At 36.4% G+C, this 24866-nt stretch overlaps 1 protein-coding gene across 2 annotated transcripts in view; it reads right to left on the reverse strand.

The window, feature by feature from the left end:
* Nucleotides 1–24866, reverse strand: part of LOC119794644 (prolactin receptor-like) — a 77439-nt gene that overhangs the window by 30240 nt on the left and 22333 nt on the right. For both annotated transcript variants that reach the window (XM_038302276.1, XM_038302277.1), the window contains exon 2: nucleotides 18119–18228. In XM_038302276.1, coding sequence (XP_038158204.1) covers nucleotides 18119–18228 — 110 coding nt within the window. The remainder of the gene's footprint in view (nucleotides 1–18118; nucleotides 18229–24866) is intronic.

The raw sequence follows: 24866 nt of genomic DNA on the forward strand, positions 1-24866 counted from the left end.
TTTAAAACAAACTGCATCTTATTTCAGGTTTAAAATCAAGCATTTGTTTTTTGTTTTTTTCAACAAATAAGAGGATTTGTAAATAACATAACAGGACATCGGAATCATTGTAAAATTTAAGAATATATAAATATTCTTGAAAATCTTGTACCGATTCCGAGTTTAAATTTTAATATGTTTGTTTTCATTCAATATTTTAAAAATACATAAACTATGAGTGTAAATATTCTCCATGTAAATAAAAAAAACTCAAACAAGTGTAATTTGGTCTATGTGCTTCTTTCTGCTGTCAGCTTACATCGACCAGATCTTATAAGATACTTTCCTTAAAATTACCAGTTAAAATCAAAGTTATTTTTTCCAGATCTTACATAAAGATGACTGAAACTTTCAATCTCAAAGTAACCTGAGTTTCCTTAAAGAAGTATTTTTAGAAAGATCCAGAACATAGCCTCCAGTTTCTAGAAAGTTACCTTTTTGTTTTAGAAATTTCTGGAAAGTTAATCAAGTTCCAGTTCATATAGTATTAGTTTTAGAGACTTACTTCAATTGAGTTTTTCAGAAAGTTCTGGAAAGTACTTTGTACATCCCAGATCATAACATATCTTGATGTATATGAGTTTTATAATAGTGGAGGTTAAGTTCCAGATCATATACTGTAAGTTCTAGAGAGTTTATTCAATTGTTTATAACGGAAAGTTCTGGAAGTAGCGTGAAAAAACTATATACCCCACCTTTCATCAAACACGAAACCACGCCCACATTCCAAAGTGACAGCCGGAAGTCCCGCCTTAATTAAACCGGAAGTCCCGCCTTAATTAATATAAAATAATATAAAATTAATATAAAATTAATATAAAATTGATATAAAATTGATATAAAATTAATATAAAATTGATATAAAAATAATATAAAATTGAATTAAAAAAATAATAAAAAAATGAATAATAAAAAAATTATTAAAAAATTTATAAAAATGCATATAAAAAATTAACTATGTTATTTTAATAACGGTTATGATGATTAAATGATTATTTTTAATTACTTGTATTGATTTCTTATATAATCACTGTTAGCACACCGTTTCAATCTCTGCCTGAGCAGCTGTGTGATGAGTGCAGTCACTCACACAGCACCGCCCCCCCCGCTGCAGCCGCTGTAGCCCCCTCAGTCTGCCTTACTATGAGATCCGTTGCCTCATAGGATTCTGCAATAGATATATATATATATCGATATACACGATAAATAATGATGTACATGTATATGTATCGGTCTATTAAATGAAAAAAATAAATAAATGAATAAAAAAAACAAAAAACAAATGTCTAATTTTGTCCATTCATACGGTTTAAGCGTCCCACATGCGCAGTAGAGACTTTAATAACGTCACAAGCGGTCTTGCTCCTTGTTTACTACACCACTTAGAAAAAAGAGGAGAGACTCTTGGTTTTACGATTGAGTAACTGAAGATGACCGTAGGCTCGTTCTCTTCTAAGCATGAAAAAACAGCCCCATTACCAAGAAAATAACTGCTCATCTTATAGCTCTGTGTTGCTGGTCCAACCTAAAGGGCTTTGTGAAACAGCTGATTTTCCTGCCCGTGACTGAATAGCCCAGATTCAGGACCGGTAGGTTTAAGGTGAGCCCAAATTATTTCTATAGTACCTTTCAGTAAAAAGAAAAAGTAAAGTTTAGTACATCAACAAAACAGCAAAAACAAAAATGCAGTCAAACTTAAAGTAATGGTATTTATCCTACAGTTGAATTAACTATGCCAAGGGCCGATCTAAAGAAAAATAGAATTTAAACCTCAATTCAAGGCAATGTACATTCCTTGAAATACGGCCTGGATAGTTTCTCCATGTTTAGTCAGGGGGTATGCAGATCAGTCTGGAGCCTGAAGATGAAGCAAAGTGAACAACCAGTGAGGAGATACGGTAGAGGTGGGGGGTTGGGTTTTATGAGAAACAGCACACAATGTAGGGTAAAAGTTCTTCTCAGAAATATGCTTGTTTATGAAAGGACTCTTAATAGAAAAAAAGGATTTCTCGTAATACTACTGACTATTGATTGTGAGATGTAATTTTACCTAAAGGGCGTAATATCATTCTTTGTAAAATACTGTAAAATTTATCATCTAGAATGTTTACTGATCCGACACAGCTGAAATTCTGATCCTGTAGGTTTTTTTGACATGGTTTTATCTTCTGCAGACCGATATAGTTCTGACTAAAGAGTTAGGCAGAGTGGTTATATCATGTTTAAGGGTTAAATGCCTACAAGGTTGAAAACAGACTTGCATTAAAGAGTACAGACATGATGGTTTCATTGTAAATAATAAATAGCCCAACTAATTCAATTAAAAACATTATATTCACATGACTATACTAGTTAGTTATACAAAGAAATGATGGTATGATCACTGAAAGCGTAGATGTTTAAGACTACTTAGAGGTTGATTTGAATCTTGTTGCATTCATGACAAAAAGAAAAAAAAGATAGACAAGCAAAAACATAAAGTATCAGATCTAAAACAACTAATTTTGATGAGGAAAAAAATAACAGCAGTATAAGCTGAGCAGTTTACATTTTAACCATACAGCGAATGTCACCCTAATCTGCTCCTTAAAATGTTTTTGTAAGTTTTTACAGCTTAAATAATAGTGGGTAATGCTTTGTTTTTGTTACATGTTCAGTCAACAGATGTTTGATTTAGACACCATTGGATTATTCTGTAATCGTTTGCTTCTCCTTTAGATTTGCATCAGTTTAAAAAAGAAGAAAAAACTGTTACCTTCCCTTGTGTAACTCTTATTTCCATGTTATACTAGTAGGTCTCCCATAGAATGAGTCAACAGAGTAATGCCTTTATCTAAAAATTTTATTTTATGCTTGTTTGTATTGAGAAAAGTTAGGGGGAAAAAAAGTAGCTGTTTATAAAAAGTGGTAGAAAAATAGGTTCTCCGGAAAAGATAAAAAAAAAAAAAAAGATAATTTTTTTCATGGTCAAATGATGAAAACAGAGATACTGATTATCTAAAATGCTAAGTACAGTCCGTCATTTCGTATATAGAAAGATCTTGCAAAATGCTTGATTCATCATGTCATACGGCTACAGTTATGAGCGTATAATGTGGTTTTGCCTACATGAGCATTTGTAAACAAGTTCTAGGAGAAACGGTGTGTAATGTGAGTTTTTGCTTGTTTATAATTCACTTTTTTTCAAGGCAAAAACTTTCCTCCAAGTGTGATACTAATACCAGAACGTTTATTTGATTGTTCTTGTGTTTGGTTACAGGAGTATGGTGGAGACATAGGACAAGGATATTTGAGGATAAGGAGGCAATATTATTGACTTTTATACTGTGAATAACCCAACAATTCTACTTAAATGGGATTTTAGTAAAGACTGAAATATAAATATATTTTTTCCAAAATAAAGCAAAGGTTTTAGACAGATTACCTTACTGCAAACTGAGGGTTGTAAACTGCAGATTTGTTTTAAAAAAAATGCAATGAAGTAGCAACTAGCACTTTCTGCTGCCTGTATTTCTTGTAATGACACATAAAGACAGGAACTCACTCTACAACAAAACTGACGGAGAAGCTGGTAGGGTACAGAAAACAGATAACTGGGTTGAAAATATTCAATAGTTTAAGTTCTGCTCATCAGACGGTCTGCTAAAAAGATGACTGCTACAAGTCCCAGAAGGCTGAGGCCAACAACTAATTGCACAAGGAGTATTTGCAAAAACTTAAAGGGTTTACTTACAAACGTATCATGAAGCTCAAACCCCTGCTTCAGAACAATGACGCTAGATAGACCAAAAGTTCTAATTGCTAGATGGCTCCATCAAATTTGCACTTAAAATGTCCTCCCGTTTTACAAAATTGGCCATCTGACAAGGGTGCTTCTTAAAAAATAAAAAATGAAAAGATAAACAGGAATAGAAACTTTCTGATTTTTTTTTTTAGGCTCTTTTCACATAATTACTAAGAAGACAGTAGCTACATTTGGAGGTTGAGATGTGTTAAAAACTGCTTGGTCTTGGCAGACTAAAAATTATAGGCTGAATACTGTATGCAATTACTTTTTCTTAATCTATGCTATTTGAAAACCTTTCAGTAATAAAAGTGAAATTACCATATAGCTGATATATCTGTTAAATCTACGTGAACAAGGTTCAGGTGCTATTACCTAAAGCGTTTCTCTGATTTCTGTTCAGGAAAGGGTTAAACAATTTATGAGTTTGCCACAATATCAAATCTATTATTAGAATTTAAAAAATTCAAAAATCTACGGATAGATAAAGAAAAAAAAAGATTAGTGATTCAGTAGAAAAATAAATGTTTGAAGAAATTAAGAGATTAATACAAACAATTATTAAAAAGGGGACAATTTTGTTTTAACAAGCTATAGTTTTCCCAATCGGTTGGTTTCAAATTAAGAATATAATCAAACATATGGATAGATAAGCCTTTAGATACGAATATCACTATCCAGTTATTGATACAATTTTAGTAGAGCTGAAAAACCGCTCTGTCAAAGTTGCTCTCTGTGAACAGCAGAGAAAAGCAGAAAATCTTTCCTCAGGCAGCAGAACGCTACAAAACATTTGCAATCCATAGACTGTCATCTATCAGGTTTGTACGATAGATATTTCCATCAATGACTGAATAGTGAAAAGGGAAAAAAAAGGATTCTGTCTATTTAAAAAAACCCAGGCAGTGAATTGGGTGAACAAAAAACTAACTTTAAACATATTGTGTTTCAGACGGTTTGTGGCTCAGATCGTGGAGCTGTGGCTCCACCTTATCAGCTGATCGAATCAGGAGTTACCAAAGACAGATACCGCGACTTTTGAATTTATATAGGGGTTGGGGGATGGCTACTGTGTGAGTGTGAATTTTTCACCCCCTCCCAAGGTCCAAACACCTGACGGATTAATTAACCGTTCACATCAGATGACCCTTAAACCGTGTGGCATGGTGTGAGCTCCTCATGGTGTGACCTATCACATCATGTGACCCTTAGGAAGGACAGTGATTCACAAAGAGTCTCTCCTCTTTTTTCTAAGTGGTGTATTTTTCACCCCCTCCCAAGGTCCAAGTGATCCAGATCTTTTCCACTGCAACCTGTGTCTGAGCGAGCACAGAAGCGGCTAGAAACACAACAACCATGGTGGATGATAAGGTGGGGGAGCATTTTATTTATTTATTTTTTTTCTAACCATCTTAAAAAATATTGTGTATTTAAGTTTGGGAAAGACAGCTAGATGCGATCTAAACCTTCCCTCCATTTTCACGGAAGTAAACAAGGAGCAAGACCGCTTGTGACGTTATTAAAGTCTCTACTGCGCATGTGGGACGCTTAAACCGTATGAATGGACAAAATAAGACATTTGTTTTTTTTTGTTTTTTTTTATTTTTTATTTTTTTTTCATTTAATAGACCGATACATATACATGTACATCATTATTTATCGTGTATATCGATAGATAGATAGATAGATAGATAGATAGATAGATAGATAGATAGATAGATAGATAGATAGATAGATAGATAGATAGATAGATAGATAGATAGATAGATAGATAGATAGATAGATAGATAGATAGATAGATAGATAGATAGATAGATCTATTGCAGAATCCTATGAGGCAACGGATCTCATAGTAAGGCAGACTGAGGGGGCTACAGCGGCTGCAGCGGGGGGGGCGGTGCTGTGTGAGTGACTGCACTCATCACACAGCTGCTCAGGCAGAGATTGAAACGGTGTGCTAACAGTGATTATATAAGAAATCAATACAAGTAATTAAAAATAATCATTTAATCATCATAACCGTTATTAAAATAACATAGTTAATTTTTTTTATGCATTTTTATAAATTTATTAATAATTTTTTTATTATTCATTTTTTTATTATTTTTCTAATTCAATTTTATATTAATTTTATATCAATTTTATATTAATTTTATATCAATTTTATATTAATTTTATATTAATTTTATATTAATTAAGGCGGGACTTCCGGCTGTCACTTTGGAATGTGGGCGTGGTTTCGTGACATCCGTAGCATGAGTCACGAATATACTTGTTGATCGCAGCGCTCAGCAGATAATGCACTACAGTTTTCACAGCTTTGATGAAGCCGAACCGTATCCAGCCGTCGTATTCATCCTGTCCGGTCTCACCCTCTCCTTGGCTCGTCGGAACCTGCGAATCAAGGGGTTGAGAAAAGTCCGGGGAGGGAGGATCTCCTTGGCCGGGGGGAAGTTGTGAGTCCTCGGATTGGGAAGGCTCCGGGGAGGGTGGAAACTGTGAATCTTCGTCCTGGATCACCGGGTTAGGTGGGAAGGGGAAGGGAAACTTGCCATCTTTGCAGTCCTTAGCCCGTAATACAAAGCGCTCAGGGCTGAGTTTCATACCGGGGGGGCAAGACCAGTCGGATATGCGTTTCATCGCTGCGGCGTACAAATCCTCACTCCCGCTGTCGCTTTGGGAAGAGGAATCAAGAGCCGGTGAGGGTGATGGTGAAGGAGGGTGGTACGGTCCCGGGAAGAATTTGTCGCTGTCTGGGGACCCATGCTGCGGCGATGTTGAAGCGGTTGAAGAAGGCGATGGTGGAGCAGGAGAGCTATCCACAATGCAGGACGACGTACCGCAGCCCACGTCCTTCCTTGTGGTTTCAGATGTAAGAAGTCTGTTCAACGAAGTTGCACGGAGTACTGATCAGCCCGCTTGGTTGCTCGTCTTATACTGGGTAGGGCGTAGTTGATGTTGAAGGGGCGGTATCGGCTGCTGTGAGGGGGTGGGTCTACATAGCAAGCGCTTTCTTGACTCCCAGAATGTCTTTCCAGTTGCGACACTCGCGAAACAGCGTAGAAATTTGATCCGCTATTCCTGACATCTTATCAAGCCACGCATCAAATGGAATGGTTAACAGTGTCCTGAAAACGCCGCACTCAGTATTATAATACTCAAGCATAAAAATAATTGATTCATCTTGAGCCTTTCTGAGACTTGCGCGAAAAAACCATCGGCTGGTAACCCCCCTCTTTGACTGCCAAGTAGCTGAGAAGATCCTACTTCCTGATTCTATGTCAGTATCGTGCAGGAGGGGTTGCTCCAGCTTGTTGCGCTTAGCATCGGGTGTATCCGTGATTCCGTCCTCTGCTCCTTGGCTAACAACAGGGCCTGCTACATTCAGGTCCTCGCGGTCTAGTCTACGGAGCATGATGAGTTTCAGAACAGCCCAGTCGTTTGATGATAAGACACCCATTGAGTGGATAGTCTGCAGCTTCTCAACTTCTTCACCCCGCTGATAGAGACACAGATCCCCAGTTTCGTACTTGAAAACATACCCCCATTTACCGCTGGCACCATAGGGTTCCAGAGACCATTCTTCTTGCAGAGCGTGGGTCGGAGGCATCTGAGCTCTGCATACAAAGAGTGTACCCTTGCGGGGGGTCTCCAGAGCACGCCAAAAATTGGTCTGATCGCTGAAGATCGTGACTGGTGTCTCAGAATGATAGCGCGAAGCCTGTTTCTTACTGGAGCCATGTTGGAAAGGATTCAATGACTATGCAGGTCGGAGGAAGGGTCTTATACGTCAAGAGAAGCGGAAGTGGGGGATGGGCTGATGTGGGGGATGGGAAAGTGGACGGAAGTGGGGGGATGGGCTGATGTGGGGGATGGGAAAGAAAAATTTTTTTTAATATTAATTTTATATCAATTTTATATTAATTTTATATAAATTTTATATAAATTTTATATTAATTTTATATTAATTAAGGCGGGACTTCCGGTTTAATTAAGGCGGGACTTCCGGCTGTCACTTTGGAATGTGGGCGTGGTTTCGTGTTTGATGAAAGGTGGGGTATATAGTTTTTTAGCGTGCAAGTTTCAGATCATAACATATCTTGATGTATTTGAGTTGTATAATATTGTAGGTCAAGTTCCAGGTCATATACTGTAAGTTCTAGAGAGTTATTTGTTGAGGACACTTTGAAACAGTCACTGCAAGTTCCAGATCATGTAAACGCTACGCCTCTGAAAGTTTACAGAAGTAACACTTGATTCCTGGATGGGATTTCTTTAGTTTAGTGGAAGCTAGCTGTAAGTTCTAGATTATAACTGATTCCCAGAGATTAACATGCAGTAGAACTAACTATAACCCTGTCTGAAAGTTAACTATTTAGGATCTGATGAGGACACTAAGGCCTGTAACTTTTCTGTACATAACCTGCAAATATTAGCAAAGTACCAAAAGAAACCTGCAATTTTCCCTTAATTTATCCAAGTTGTTTGAATCCAGATGACATCAGCTAAGTGTGTTAATGAGCTTTGAAATCGTATTTTATTTGTAAAAAATAATAAAAATCTTTGGCTATAGAAGACCAGGTCAGATTAATCCAGGAAAAGATTTTTGTAGTTAGCACTTCCAACCTTTCAACCATTTCCAATATTTGCATTGCTTTGCTTAAACTACCTGAAAATAGCCAATAAAACACATAACAGGCTAACGATAACATGAAAGGGTTGCCCCCCGCCATCCATAGCAGGAAAATTAATCAATTATTCAGCCGTCATCTCTCTCTCTGCTACACTTCAACAAAAATCTATTTCCTAATTTAATCGGTTCCTACCTCACACTCACACCCAATGATTGAATCCATGCGTCCGCCTAAAGACACAGTGACAGCATTAATGAAATTCAAATCAGCGCAGGAAACCTGGGCCGACTCATAAAGCTAATTCCACTCTCAACTATTTTTACATCATTAGTCCATCTCAGTTGTTTACTTTAATTATGTGAAACAAGTAAATTTATAATCTAATCTGTGCATAAAAAATTACTTATGCCTCGATGGGAATATTATGAGCAAACATTTAGTCTACGTTACCAAATACACAAACACAGACCAGTGGAATATTTCTATAAAGTCTTTAATAAGTAGTCCTTTAAAAATATATTTAAGTTATCAACCACATTGGAAAATCATGCTAAGGGAAAAAACCCTTAAGAAATGTGGCCAGTGAAGATCAAACTGTTCATTTTGTCCTTCAAATCTAAGCTTGGGAATAAAATGCCATTAAAAATCTGGAGCTAATCTTTAAAACCAGTAAATCGTTGAAAAAGTAGAAATTTATAAAGAAGCTATTGATATGACGTTAATAAGGTGCTAAAGTTAAAAACAGGGCACTTTTGTAGCACATATAGCACTCGCTGCCCATGCAGTGTTTATCACAGGCAACGCTTAAACATCATGTATCTATTTGAGATTAATAGGCATATTCTGTATGATACATTTCTTTAATAGTGTGGAACACTCTATAGCGAGGGGTGGGCAATTCCAGTTCCTGGGGGGCAGTATCCTGCAATTTTTAGATCAATCCTTGATCCAACACACCTGAATCAAACAGCTGAGTTGCCTCGTCAGGATGCAGTCAGTTCCTCCAGAGTCATTAATCATCTAATTACTTGATTTAGCGAGTTGAACCAAAGGTATTTCTAATGCTACGTTCACACCGCAAGCAGCTGAGGCAGCAGAAGCAGCTGGTTTACATGCAAAGTCAATGGTTGACGCGCATCAAGGCGCAGCAAAAGGTCCGGCAGCGTCTAGAGCAGCTGACGCAGCGCCTCATGAGCTTCTGAGCATCTGACGCGTGCGTCACGCTTCAGAAGCAGCTGCTGCTGGAGTTGAAAAAAATTAAACTTTAGCTGCTGGATGCACCACATCAACCAATCAGAGAAGCTGATCCGGGAGCTGGCAGGGAGTCAGACACAGCACTGCTGATGCAGAGCGCTATGATCACTCCTCTGAAACAGTTTTTTACGGCTAAATTAACTTAAAATGTTGAATCTTGCTGGCAAAATATGACTTTATTATTCTTGTTGCTGCAGTTTGGATTACGTAGGTAAAAAAACCCTAACATCTACTTCCAGCCGCCGCGACAGTAGGGGAAAACCGCAAAGAGGCGACCAGGCCAGAGGCTGCTGTTGAAGGGGATTCCCAGTGACAGCTCACCGCCGCTATGTGGGGGTCTGAGCGGCTCCGACAAAGAAATAATCTTTGAAGGCAGGATGGTAATCTGGATGAACTGACTGCACTGATGAAGTTTTCCGGTGGACTTTCTCACTTCAAAATAGTATTGAATCGGTACCGATACCAGTATCGGGCGGGGCCCCGATCCAGCACTAAAACTGTGCTATTGGTATCTGCAAGTACCAACAAATGGGGCACCAATACCATTTTTAAAAGCTACAGCAGCAGAGATGCTTCAGCCGCGCATCAGAACTTTTACAAGCATCAAAAATGAAGCAGAATGCGCGTTTTTGCTGCTCCTGCTGCTAGCGGTGTGAACATAGCATATTCCTCAGGAACTGGAGTTACCTACCCATGGTCTACGGCTTGGTTTCACGACAACATTGGCAACAGCAGAACACAGTTTAATGAAACATTACTGTCTATAAAATAACAATTTCAAACCATTCAAAGTTTTGGTGGGGGGTGAGGCGAGAGGGGGGTATTATCGTGCAAAAGTATAAAAGCTAGCGGTTTTAGTAAACGTTTTATAATCCAGAAATGGGCCACACCCTAAACCTACAATGTTTATAACATAAAAAGAAGCCATCAGTAAGACACTTTTATAGTTTGGTGTGTAAAGGCCAGGCCCTCATTATCTCTTAACCAACAGATTAATCTTAAGTTAAAATAGAATATTAGAAAGAAGCTAGCAATAGTAGCATCAGATTCATTAGACGGTAAAGTTGGTAGCCTCACATTTCCTCACATAGCCTCAATCATTCAGTATTATTAGCACCAATCGGTGAATGGGATCCTGCACCTCCTGACCAACAGACCTCAGACTGTCAGGATCCTCCATCGCCCTCAGCAGGGATGTAAAGAGACTAAAGAGATGCTTCGAGATCATCTGCAGTAAAATCGACATTAAAAAGAAAAAATATCATCTTTAAAGTAGAGTAAATGTTCATATAAGTCTGTTTATTAGGAAGAGCTGTTTAGATTGTGTCCTGAAGGGAATGTGAAAGTCATGCGGCCTTTGCCAATCCTGACGGTAGGCAGGGAGTAATCCATTAGAGAACACCAAACAAAGGCCCTGTGTTTACATTAAGAAGCTCAGCGAGCCGCGCTGCAGGGACTTTACCAACAACAAGCACTCCTTAGAAATGAAGCAGGACAAGAGGCCTTCTGGGGAACCAATAAATCTGCACCGCAGGCCAAACGGCAGGAGGCAACTTTACATTTTTGATTCCATATAATTTACTAATAAACCAGCATGAGGCGTCTGGAGTTATAATCGGGCAGCAGAGGGGAAGCCCTGAGGCTGAAACACATCAAGGGCGTAGGCTTGGTAGGGACACTATTGGTCCTAAGTTTCATTAATGTCATTTACATTTGCAAAAATAAGCATGTTTTTTATGATTGATGTCAGCATCAGGGTGCGTTTGGTTGAAAGAGAGAAAAGCAGCATTTCTTGCGACATTTATACTAATTTTATTAGCACTAGACTCACTAGATGCTGTTTATCAATGTTTGAAGCGTCACCGGCTCTGATGATCGTGGAATTAGGTAAATATCTGCCAATTTAACCAAATATAGTCTAAATATGCCTGTTATATGTGGATTTATCCTGTATTTTCTTTTGAAGATATAGAATTGTGCAAAGTTAAACGGGTGAAAATGTCTTATTTTTTAAATGATCTCTCTGTATCACGAAACAACGCAAAATAACACATTCAAGGGAATGTAAAAATATTTATTGTATTTACATTTAGTGGCATCATCTACAAAACAAAACACTAAGAATTTGACTAAATTCATTCCAATATAAAATCACTTTTAACAATTATCAAAACAAAATATATAACACCAAAATATCCAAAATAAACAGCTGGATTCAAGCATTTTTACCAAAAACTAATGTTTATAATAATTAAGTTATGGACTGTGTGGAAATCTATGTAAAATAAAATCAATGTAAATAGTTTTCCTCTGTTTGTTATTGGCTTTATCCTATTTTTAAAAGTAGAAAAAGTCAAAGAAATAATTGTAATGTAATTATGTAATTATACTTTCTAAACAAAAACTAGCAGATGTTAAGGCGCCATGTCGTGTTGTTATTCTCTATAAAAGAAATAACACCTTCTATTTCTAGCTAAACTGACTCAAAGGGTCGTCATAAAATGAAAACAGTAATTGCAATGAATTATTGTAAAAAAAGGAAACCCTGTGGCTAAGAATCAGCAATCAGCAGCTTTCGCCTGTTTTAGTGAGGATAGAATTACATTTTTCTTCATTAGGAATAGTTTCGTAGCCTAATATTATTTGAAGTAACTAGCGTGAATGAAATTCTTATTTCTTGCTCCAAGCATGCAGACACGCATACGGAGTAGAAAACAGCCAATCAGGAAGAGAGAAGGCGGAAGTTGAGGCAGAACAACCAATGAGAGTGGAGCTAAACAGCACAGTTACTGACTTTAAAGGACAGGAAAGACCTGGCAAACACGTTATAAACATGTTATATAAATAAGCTATTCATATCGAATTATTAGTAGGGACAAATGGGTCGGTCCAAAATTTTGGTCGGGACATGACCCTATGCAAACCTACGCCCATGCATCACATAGACCAAAAACCAAAGATCAAAATACAGAAATATTTATAAATCTGACTGAACCTGTTTTGGGAAATATTACAAATATTATCTCTTCTTCACAAAGGCCAGATTTTATAGTATTTTTCATATTTTTACTTGTTTAAATTCACAAGTTTCCATTCATTTTTTGCCTATTTGGTGTAATTATTTGAACTGGGCTTCAAGATGGCTGCTTCCTTCTGATACACCCGTTTGTTAAAGTGCACATCAGAATAAATAAATAAATAAATAAATAAATAAATAAATAAATAAATAAAGTGCACATCAATGCTACCGCCTCTGTAATTCACATATGGGATCAGAAATCTTCCTTTCTCCTCTACATGTAGAAATGGTCAGGTCCAAACACTAAAACCTCAGCTCCCTCAGACAACCAGCTCAATACATTTAGATTTGCAGATCTGGCTTCTTCCTCACTGAGCGGCCGTTCAGCCCAGGTCAGCACAGGTTGAATTTCACTCCAAAAAAGTAAAAAAAAAAAACAATCCACTGGACTTTGTTTCCAAGTTTGAAGACGTTTCCACCCAGAAAGATCTTTCAGTTCAAAATGTCAGAAATAGTGTTGGAATCCAGGTTTTATACAGCAGCCCAACAAAGCCTGGTTTTTGTTTTGAAAAGATGCAAATTGAACCCGACGAGCAAATTTAGGGGTTCAGGCTGACGTATACCTAACTGGCCTGCATAGGATAATGAAAAAAAAATATTTTAAGACAGAATTTTTTTTTTTTATAGCAATTTCTGATGAAGAATAGATTTATATACATATTTAAACCAGAATGATTTGACATTTAAATTTGATTTCCCTACGACTTTAAGTGTAAGTATTTATGATTATATACAAATAAAAACCAAGATTAAAATGATTGTTTGGTTTAAAATACATACTGTACACCAAAGTCAAGGAGCAGATGATGATGAGCAACAAGGAAAAACTAGATTAAGCATCAAACATCAGCAATGTGTCAAGAGAATGAAGACTGATTAGTAACGATAGAGAAACCGAATGGCTGCTGCCTCTCTGGGCCACAAAGTGTCTCCGCTGGGCCAGCGTGCGTCGGAGTCAAACCAGAGAAAACAACAGTCATGTGATGTTTCTGCTGCCTATCAGGAGGATTTCATTAGTCAGACTGTGAGCTTTTGAGACCATCCAGCAGTCCTGCAGACCAAGAGCTGGATATGAAATAAAGCAATTACCCAGTTCAGCCACGCAGACAGCCAGAGGGCATCAATCAGTTTATTTGCTGTGGCGCACGTCAAAGCTGTTCTCACCGTCACTTCTAACCTTTTAGCTAAACATGGATCCGATGAAGCTGCGGAGGCCCATAGAGCCGTCCGCGCAGGGGGGGCGGGTTAGATTCAGGGCCTTTTTCTATGGATTTATCTCAGATTCAGGGAGACACACGACACCGAGCGGCCGACCTGATATGACTCCGTCACTCAGATTAGCCATCAGCTCTTTCTCTGGATATTAAATGAATAAATCATTTAAAGCATATGAATAAAATGATGCTGGCGGCTCCGATGGTCCCTCCAGCTGTTGTTTGGTAGCTGCAGCAGGAAGCTGGAGCCGATTCTGAAGTGTTTTTACCCTAATTTGAGTAGGTAAATACGATGTTCTGCCAATTTAATGCGTATTTTTACGCTTAAAATAAGATAATTAGATAAAATGCACTTGAAATAAGACAATGCAATTGTGTTTTATTATTTTAAGTGTAAATTGTCTTGTTCCATTGGCAAAATGTCTCTTATCTCCTCAATTCATGAACGATTGCACTTATTTTAAGAAAAAATGAAAAAAAATTTAAATCTAGATTTTAACTTTTTTTCAGTGTGTTCACTACACTGCAAAAAATTTAAATCTAAATAAGTAATTTGTTCCTAAACTAAGTGCATTTGTTCTTGAATTGAGGAGGTAAGTGAGACACTTTGCCAATGGAACAAGAAAAAGACTATTTATCTTTAAAATAAAGGAACACAATAACATTGTCTTATTTCAAGCATTTTATCTAATTATATTAAGAGTAAAAATATTCATCCTATTGCCAAACTATCTCATTTACCCACTCAATTAAGGGTAAATACAATTAATTTAAGAAATTTTCACTTATTTCTAAATCGTTTTTCCAGTGTGTGGTCTCTGTTCTCACACAATTCATGTGTTTAGGTTCTTCGCTGAGCCTCATCATCATCTCCCTCCAATATTTACATCCTTTATATCAGCAGCCTGCTAAATAGAACAGATTTACCCTGAATGTGACGTTTACAGGCAGAATTTCTGGAGCCTCTCTGCTCCCATCCTGCGTTCATGTACACAGGAAAGAGTAGGAAATCTTATGGAGTCAGAAAGGGGTCAAAATGTTTGTAAACTTAGAAATCTTAGTTGAAACTGAATAAAATAGAAGTTGGTGGGTTCGAAAGTTGGTAAATGTAAAAAAAAAAAAAAATCCAGAAACTGAAAAAGCTATTTGAAACTACAAAAAAAAGAAACTGGATTTGAATCTGAAAATATTAAATTGGAAAAAGTGTGATTTTATGTTTGCTTTTTTTAGTTGCTCAAATTATAAGATAAAAATGTCAAATTAGACATCAACTTTTATTTTTTTCAGTTTCAATTACGATTTACAAGTTTGCAAACATTTTTTAGCCCTTTCTGAGTCCATACATCTCAGCTTGCTGCCAGGTGATGATTTGAAGCACAAACTGAGGTCAGAGCGAAGCAGGAGGTAATCAGGAGAAACGTTTATGGCTGATCCGTCCAAAACTTTAGAGATGAATAAAAAGGGGATTGATGAACTGATCAGAAACAAGAAATGAGTCAAATACTAAATGAGCAGCGTGCAGAGGAGTGTCTGCAAACATTCATGTTGCCGTTAGAAAGCCACATTTACAGATGTGTTTCCCTGCTGCCTCAACAGCTTTAAAAAAATAAAATCTGACTTTTCTTCTTGACATTCAGGAATTCTTAATATCTGGTAAAAATCCTAAATCTCTCAAATTATTTAAAACAAACCATAAATGTATATTTAAAAAAGTCAATCTTAACTTTAAAGCATTTTATTAATGAATTTATCCATATTTTGGTTAAAAAAAATTAAACATTTATGGAAAGATCAGAAAATTCAAACGTGTTAATCTAAAACATGAGATTTAAGAGCAAAAATGGGGTGAATTTGAGAAAAAAATATGAAACATTTTCTGTTTGATTTACTTTGACTTTTTGTGTATTAAAATGTTTTTTAGGCTTTAAGCTAAAATTTAAAACAATCAGTTGCAATTTTTTCCTACATTTTTTATTTGATTGTTGTTTATCGTCTTATTTACGACACAGTATTAGGGCCAACATCTTTTCTTTCTTCTATTTGGAGAATAAAGTCGTAACATTACAAGAATAAAGTTGTCACAATACGAGAATAGAGTCGTCACATACGAGAATAAAGTCGTCACATACGAGAATAAAGTCATAACATTACGAGAATAAAGTCGTAACATTACGAGAATAAAGTCGTAACATTACGAGAATAAAGTCGTAACATTACGAGAATAAAGTCGTAAAGTTACGAGAATAAAGTCATAACATTACAAGAATAAAGTCGTAACATTACAAGAATAAAGTTGTCACAATACGAGAATAGAGTCGTCACATACGAGAATAATGTCGTCACATTACGAGAATAAAGTCATAACATTACGAGAATAAAGTCGTAACATTACGAGAATAAAGTCGTAAAGTTACGAGAATAAAGTCGTCACATTACGAGAATAAAGTCGTAACATTACGAGAATAAAGTCGTCACATTACGAGAATAAAGTAGTCACATTACGAGAATAAAGTCGTCACATTACGAGAATAAAGTCGTCACATTACGAGAATAAAGTCATAAAATAACGAGAATAAAGTCGTCACATTACGAGAATAAAGTCATAAAATTACGAGAATAAAGTCGTCACATTACGAGAATAAAGTCGTCACATTACGAGAATAAAGTCATAAAATTACGAGAATAAAGTCGTCACATTACGAGAATAAAGTAGTCACATTACGAGAATAAAGTAGTCACATTACGAGAATAAAGTCGTCACATTACGAGAATAAAGTCGTCACATTACGAGAATAAAGTCGTCACATTACGAGAATAAAGTCGTCAACTTACGAGAATAAAGTTATAAAATAACGAGAATAAAGTCATAAAATAACGAGAATAAAGTCATAAAATAACGAGAATAAAGTCGTCACATTACGAGAATAAAGTCATAAAATAACGAGAATAAAGTCGTCACATTACGAGAATAAAGTCATAAAATTACGAGAATAAAGTCGTCACATACGAGAATAAAGTAGTCACATTACGAGAATAAAGTCGTCACATTACGAGAATAAAGTCATAAAATAACGAGAATAAAGTCATAAAATAACGAGAATAAAGTTGTCACATTACGAGAATAAAGTCGCAACATTACGAGAATAAAGTCGTCACATTACGAGAATAAAGTCATAAAATTACGAGAATAAAGTCGTCACATACGAGAATAAAGTAGTCACATTACGAGAATAAAGTCGCAACATTACGAGAATAAAGTCACAACATTACGAGAATAAAGTCACAACATTACGAGAATAAAGTCGCAACATTACGAGAATAAAGTCGCAACATTACGAGAATAAAGTCGCAACATTACGAGAATAAAGTCGCAACATTACGAGAATAAAGGCGCAACATTACGAGAATAATTTCTCGTAATGTTACGACAATAAAGTCGTAAACTTACGAATAATAAGTCACAAAGAGAATAGTCATAAAAATATGAGAATAAAGTCGTAATATTAATAAAATGAAGTTCTAAAATAATGACAAACAAGTTTTATTTTATGACATCTCTTCCCAGAATCCCTTTCTTCCCTAAAATGAGGAATGTGGAGCATCATGGGAAGTTCTACTTTAGCATCGGTTTGACAAATCAGGAAATCTTTTAGCAGCAGCATCAAACTGGGCAGGATGTCAAAGTGGACTCTGGCTGCTGATTGGTGGAGCTGGTCGGCCGTCATCTGCTGGGCGGAGCTCCAAGCTTTCTTTCTGAAACCGGTTGTTGTATGATAACTTTATTCTCGTAATATTACCAACTTATTCTCAGAATTTTGCGACTTTATTCTCAAAATAGAAGGGGAAAAAATCTCTAGCCTGTCCCTAATACTCTGCTGTAGAAATCTAGAGTACACCCAAGTTTTATAAATATATTTTGAATTGGATCTTTAGAATCTATAATCACGTTTATTAAGTTAATGACTTTACATATGTTTGAGAATTACCAATTTATTGTTAAAAATATTCGTAAGGATTGCAGGAAATCTTAAAAACATAGCTTCAAATTTTTCTTGGTCAGATTAATAAACGACTTCCTGTTGTATGATCGACCAATCAGCAGCTGTCAACTCACCGTGGTTGTGTCTGGCCTTCTGAGCGACATCCTTAGCGATGAAACTGCTGCTGCCCCCCAGAGGAAGCAGACAGAACAGCAACCACAGCATCCTGCCTCCGTCTGACAACCTGTCCACACAAACAGAGACAAGCGTGAGCTGAGAAAGTCCTGCTGTTCCATCCATGTCTCCGCGGCGACGGTGGGAAAGTCTAGTTTCAGTCAGACGTCCTGTAGGAACAGAAGCCCCCAGAGACATTAGGATTTCAAAGGCAGCAGCGTGATTTCCTCTCAGCTGCAAACTGAGCAGCCGTGACACGGCATCAACCCCCCCCCAGCACGATCAGCCATGAATGACATGGTTGCATGGTCACATGTCCCACTGGGGGAGCGCGTTTTCCCCAAACAAAACAAACAACAGAGGCTGACTTCTGGAAAAAAGGTTGTTTTTTTTCCAGTTCACTGGGAAAAAAAATCAAAAATCTAAATAAGTAATTTTTTTCTCTAAATAAGTGCATTTGTTCTTGAATTGATGAGATAAAATATATTTTGTCAATGGAACAAGACAATTTACATTTAAAATTAAAAAAACAATTGCATTGTTTTATTTCTAGTGCATGTTATCTAATCATCTTATTTTAGGAGTAAAAATCCTCATTCCATATGCAAATTATCTCATTTACCTGCTCAATTAATGGTAAATACACTTAATTTAAGACATTTTTACTAATTTCTAGATGGTTTTTCCAGTGCATCAGACACAACATGTCAGTAGTAAGAGAAACTTCTTTGCAAAATCACACAAACGCAGATTTTTCTAAACCTCAATCATCCTCTGAGAACATTCGTTATGTCCCGGCTTACTAAATAATCCCAACAAGGGAGAACAATCTTCTTACAGGAGCGTTTCGCTGTTTATTTCTCACAGATATACATTTAAGCGGTTTAAAATGTTTTCAGAGATTGATTTTCTTTACATTTCTTTCAGCACACAACAAAAAAGGAAGGGTGTAAACAAACGTCAGAGAAAACGATTCAATTATCTTTAATCTGGAATGAAGAGACAAACCGTTTCCTGATGTCCCTGAAAGCAACACAAGTGGGCTAGCTCTTAAACACCCCTTAAAAAAACGTCTAAGGTTATCAAGTGATATGGAAATCTTTAAATATATATATATAGATTTATATATATATATCTTATGAAATGTATATTTGCAGTTTGCTAATCAGGCTAAAGCTACATTTGTTCTTGTTCATTATAAAATACAGAGGATTTAGGCTATGTTACGCTAAAGATAACATTAACGTCCAACGTATTAATTTTATTTTTTCCATGTCATAAAAACCTGGAGATTTAACAGTAAATTCCAACATTTTTGGGGACAGTCCTTGTTTCAGTGCCAGAAATGTCTCAACAATTAGGAAAATGTTGCATTTAGGTCAGGGGTCTGCAAGCCAAACTGTTCAAGGAGCCATATTGGACCAAAAAAATTATTTGTCTGTAAGTAAGTAAGTCCTTTTTTCTTAAAATAAGTGCATTTTTTTCTTGAATTGAGGAGGTAAGCGAGACACTTTGCCAATGGAACAAGGCGATTTACATTTAAAATAAGAAAAAAACAATTGCAGTCACTTATTTTAAGAGCGTAATATCTAATTATCTTATTTTAAGGGGGAAAAATGCTCATTCCATTGACAGATCATCGGATTTTCCTACTCAAATTAAGGGTAAAAAAATATATATTAAGAAATTTTTACTCATTTTAAGAATGTTTTTGCACTGTGGAGGCAAAAAAAAATTAAAACTTTGCTACACTGCAAAAACAATCTAGAAATAAGTTTTAAAAAATTAAGTGTATTTACCCTTAATTTACATAGGTAAATATGATCTGTTTTGTTCCATTGGCAAAGTTTCTCACTTAAGTCCTCAATTCAAGGAAAAAATGCACTTAAAAAAAAAAAAAAAAAAAAGAGTTATTTAGATGTACTTTTTTGCAGTGTACACTGGAAAAAAAATCAAAAGTTCTTGAATTAAAAGCTTAGTTCTTGAATTGAGAAGGTAAAAGAGACATTTTGCCAATGGAACCAGACAATTTACATTTTCTTGTTGCTAACAGCTAATGCTTCTGCTCCTGTTAACGTTACACAGTAGAAGAAGTGCTGATGGCATCGGCTTTAAAAAACAAAATATAAATGAGCAAAACGGGAGCTTTTCACAACCGTCCTGTGAAATTACGGGATGTGTAAATTCATTTATTTAGCTTTGAGTGAGCTGATCCTTTCTAAGATTAAGTTTTAGTTCATGCTAAGAAGTATGGCTGAAACAATCGTATTAATCATTTTGTATTTAAGATCAAATCATTTCTTTATGTCAATCATCTCTATCCTACAACAGAGTATTAGGGCAAGGCTGGAGATTTTTTATTTTTCGATAATAACGTTGTAACATTATGAGAATAAAGTTGAAAAATAACGAGAATAAAGTCATCATACAACCTGTTTCTGAAAGAATTCTTGGAGCTCTGCCCAGCAAATGACGGCCGACCAACTCCACCAATCAGCAATCTGTTTATTACAAGTTTATTCTCGTAATTTTCTTCCGTAAAAGTTAAAAAAAAAAAGGTAAAAAAAAATCCACTGGACTTGGTTTCCAAGATTTGAAGACGTTTCGCGTAATGTTGCGACTTTATTCTCGTAATGGTGCGACTTTATTCTCGTAATGGTGCGACATAATTCTCGTAATTGTGCGACATTATTCTCGTAATTGTGCGACATAATTCTCGTAATGTCGTGACTTTATTCTCGTAATGTCGTGACTTTATTCTCGTAATGTCGCTAAATTATTCTCGTAATGTCGCTAAATTATTCTCGTAATGTCGCTAAATTATTCTCGTAATGTTGCGACTTTATTCTCGTAATGGTGCGACTTTATTCTCGTAATGGTGCGACATTATTCTCGTAATTGTGCGACATTATTCTCGTAATGTTGCGACTTTATTCTCGTAATGTTGCGACTTTATTCTCGTAATGTTGTGACTTTATTCTCGTAATGTTGCGACTTTATTCTCGTAATGTTGCGACTTTATTCTCGTAATGTTACGACATTATTCTCGTAATGTTGTGACTTTATTCTCGTAATGTTGCGACTTTATTCTCGTAATGTTGCGACTTTATTCTCGTAATGTTGCGACTTTATTCTCGTAATGTTGCGACTTTATTCTCGTAATGTTGTGACTTTATTCTCGTAATGTTGTGACTTTATTCTAATAATGTCGCGACATTATTCTCGTAATGTTGCGAAATTATTCTCGTAATGTTGCAGTTATTTTCGTACCGTCACGGCGTTATTCTCCTAATGTCGCAATTATTCTCAGAATGTTACAACTTTGTTTTCGTAATTATACGACTTTATTCTCATAATTTTAGGACTTTATTCTCATAATATTCCGACTTTATTTTCTAAATAAATATAACAAATTCTCTAGCCTGGTCCTAATACTCCGTCATACAATCCAGAACTCCTCAAATGGAAAATTTTTAGTTTCACCTGGTTTAATTTCACAAAAAATCTTCTTTAAGCAACATGTTGCTATCAGATTATTTATCGAAAAAGGAATCGATTTGCAAAATAATCATTAGCTGCATGGATGTGGAGGATATCACAGCTGGATGTGTTTTGTTTTACTGAAGATGAGAAGTGAAAACTTTTCTGAACCAACAGAGAAACAAAAGGCCAGAATGGAGCACAGGAGAATCTGTGGTTTGAGAGAAAGAGAAGCGGAGAAATATGAATGATTTTAAAACAAACACTCCTTTTAAAGCTCTTCCTGCAGAATCTAAAAGCGTTTATCCAAAGCTACACTTCAATCTAAAATAGACATATTTGCTTTTTGTAGAGAGGAGACAAAATAAACAATAACTTTATGTTGTTAATGGAAAAAAACAGATATGGGAAAACAATAAAATATTATTTCTAAGACATAATCTTATTTTAAGGGGAAAAAGTACCAATTCCATTGGCAGATTATCTTGTTTATTCGTTCAAATTAAGGTTAAACACTTTTTATGACATTTGCCCTTACTTTTAGATCGTTTTTTGCAGTGTAGATGTACTAGAATAGAATGGGCCCTTAAGTTTGTATTTCCTGGGTTAGTTTAATTCATTAGAGATTCATTACAAACACAAGCTTTCAGATTTGGGTGGGTTTGTTTACTGGGGCTGAACTTATGAAAGTTGCTGTTCGACATAAAGGATTTTATAATAAAAGGATTTGGTAACAAAATAGCAAAATTAGAAATATTAGGAGGGAGACATTAGAATCTGGTTAAATGTGTATCTCCTCTGTCGTAGCTCCAAATGAAAAATATTTTGGTGCTAAATATAGAAGTTTTGGGCAGAGGAAACTATTTGAATAATTAAAGACAATGCAAAAATTATCCTAGAGTTACCTCAGGTTCTCATCTAAAAATAACTGATTTCTACAGGGCATCTGAAACCAAATTCTACCTGATAGTTGGACATTTTCTATTTGGTATACAGGTCTGATATATAGTGCTTTTTCAAATCAGAGGACACGACCAAAGTGCTTTACATTCACCAGTTCATGCACACACTGATGGTGGTGAACTACATTGTAGCCACAGCTGCCCTGAGACTCGCAGACAGAAATGAGGCCGCCGTGCACTAGCGCCACCGGGCCCCCTGATCACCATCAGTACACAATGCAGATGAAGTTTCGTGCTCAGGGAAAGAACGACACTGACAGCCGGAGCCGGGGGTTGAACCGACAACCCTGTAGGGCAAACTCCTTCATCAAACACCATTCTCGCCACCCCTAATGATTTTCTTGTGGAGATTGTAAATATATTATGTCTGTTTAGAAACAGTGGACCACTGATAGAGACATCATAGAGAGAAATAGAAGATCAACAGTAAAAAACGGTGACGGCCAGATAGAAAATCAAACTAAAAGGAGAAAAAGATGTGTCAGAAAGAAAATGAAAAGGGAACAAGATGGGCAAGAATAACCCAAAACATCCTGACGACACCATAGATATTCTCTGGACCTTTCATGTTACAACTGGAGCTGAACTAGCAGACCATCATAAGAACAGAACATATTGTTGTTAAGCATTAGGGGTGTAATAATAATCATTTTGTATCAATGCATCGACACGTTCGCAGAATCGATTGACGTTTTTTTCCTCCGGTCTATTTTTATCCACTTGCTCCTGGACGTCATTCTGACTCCAGTGCTGCGGTGGCGCTAAACCTATTTTGCCCTCCTACCTCGCTTCCTTTAGCCACTCCCCTCTTTGCGCTTGCACACACACTCGCGTAAACACAGAGGCATTATTATTTTTCAGTGAATGAGGTTTTCATAGTCCTAGCTGGAGTACAGCTTTGCTACTTCTGTTATTTGCTGTTGTTTCTCAAATAAAACGCATAACGATATTACAGCTTTCATTGATTTATTTCAAATTTGAAACATTGTCTAGCCTGTAAGGTAGAAAAAATAATTAGACAATCGAATCGTTGGGTCAGGAAATTGATACTGAATTGAATCGCCATGATGGGTGTGATTTACAACAGTATTAAGCATGGTGGTGGTAGTGTGGTGGTCAGGACTTGCCTTCCTTGTTGTATGATTTTAGGAAAACATTAAATAACTTTGGTTAAGGTTGACATAACGATTGGATTTGTCAAAAAATAAACAGCAGCTTTCCCCTTTTATCCTGAATTCGGTTCAACCAACATATGGCAGACACACAGAGAGCCTGACAGCATGCTAGCTAGCAGTCAAGGCTGTTCTTTGCAATAAGCATACAGGGATAACATTGTGTTCAGGCATATTTGCATTGTGTAAATAACTACAAACACACTAAAAAGTCCCAAAGCAACCCAAACGTTTAGTGTAGCAAATCCAGGACAAAAATAAAATCAGTTCAAAGGCGTCAGATGTAGGAGTTTGCCCTGAAATGGAAGGGGTGATGGTTCAGTGTTGTTGTGTCTTTGAGTAAGACCCGCATTGTCTACTGATGGCGGTCAGGGGGCCCGGTGGCGCTAGTGCACAGAGGCAGCTCTGCCCACCATCAGTGTGTAAATGCATGCGTGAATGGATGAATGTAGTATAAAGCGCTATACGTGTATCATGTGTAAAATGATTCCAAACATGCTTGGAAATGCTCTCATTTGGCTAAATTAAAAGGAATGGGAGGAAATTCCTCCTGGTCAACTCTAAAGACTTACTGCCAGTTATTAAAATGCTGGATGGTAGCTGTTGCTTTGCAGCCGGTGGCTTGTGCAGCAATCCCACTTCAATGTTGGCTTGGGTGGATTTATTTCCCTTACAAATGCAGAGGGCCCGCCAGGAATTTGGGGCCCCATGAAAGACAGCTGTATCTATGTACGCATGAATAGAAAATGGGTTTAGGGTTGAGAACATACATTCCTATTAGGTTTGACTATAACTTTATTGAAGGACAGATTATTTTTATTATTTTTATGCCCTGAGAGCTTAGTTTTCATTAATCAAGGTTGGTATATTCGGTATACAACAGAACGGAGCCTAAATTTGATTAAATCTGCATCTATGATAAAAACAAACCCTCCAATTTGGACCAAGACCAACTTCTGGCGTTAAAAATCCGAACTTCTGGTATTTGCAAAACAAATTTTTATTCTGCTACACCAAATCCAGCAATAAGAAAGAGTTTTAAGGATCCTGGAAATGCATTGGTAACACAAAAGTGCTTTTCAGGCAATTTCTAT

This window comes from Cyprinodon tularosa, unplaced genomic scaffold (genome assembly GCF_016077235.1).
Source record: "Cyprinodon tularosa strain WSP-4 unplaced genomic scaffold, ASM1607723v1 ctg486, whole genome shotgun sequence".
In the NCBI taxonomy this organism is placed as follows: Eukaryota; Metazoa; Chordata; class Actinopteri; order Cyprinodontiformes; family Cyprinodontidae; genus Cyprinodon; species Cyprinodon tularosa.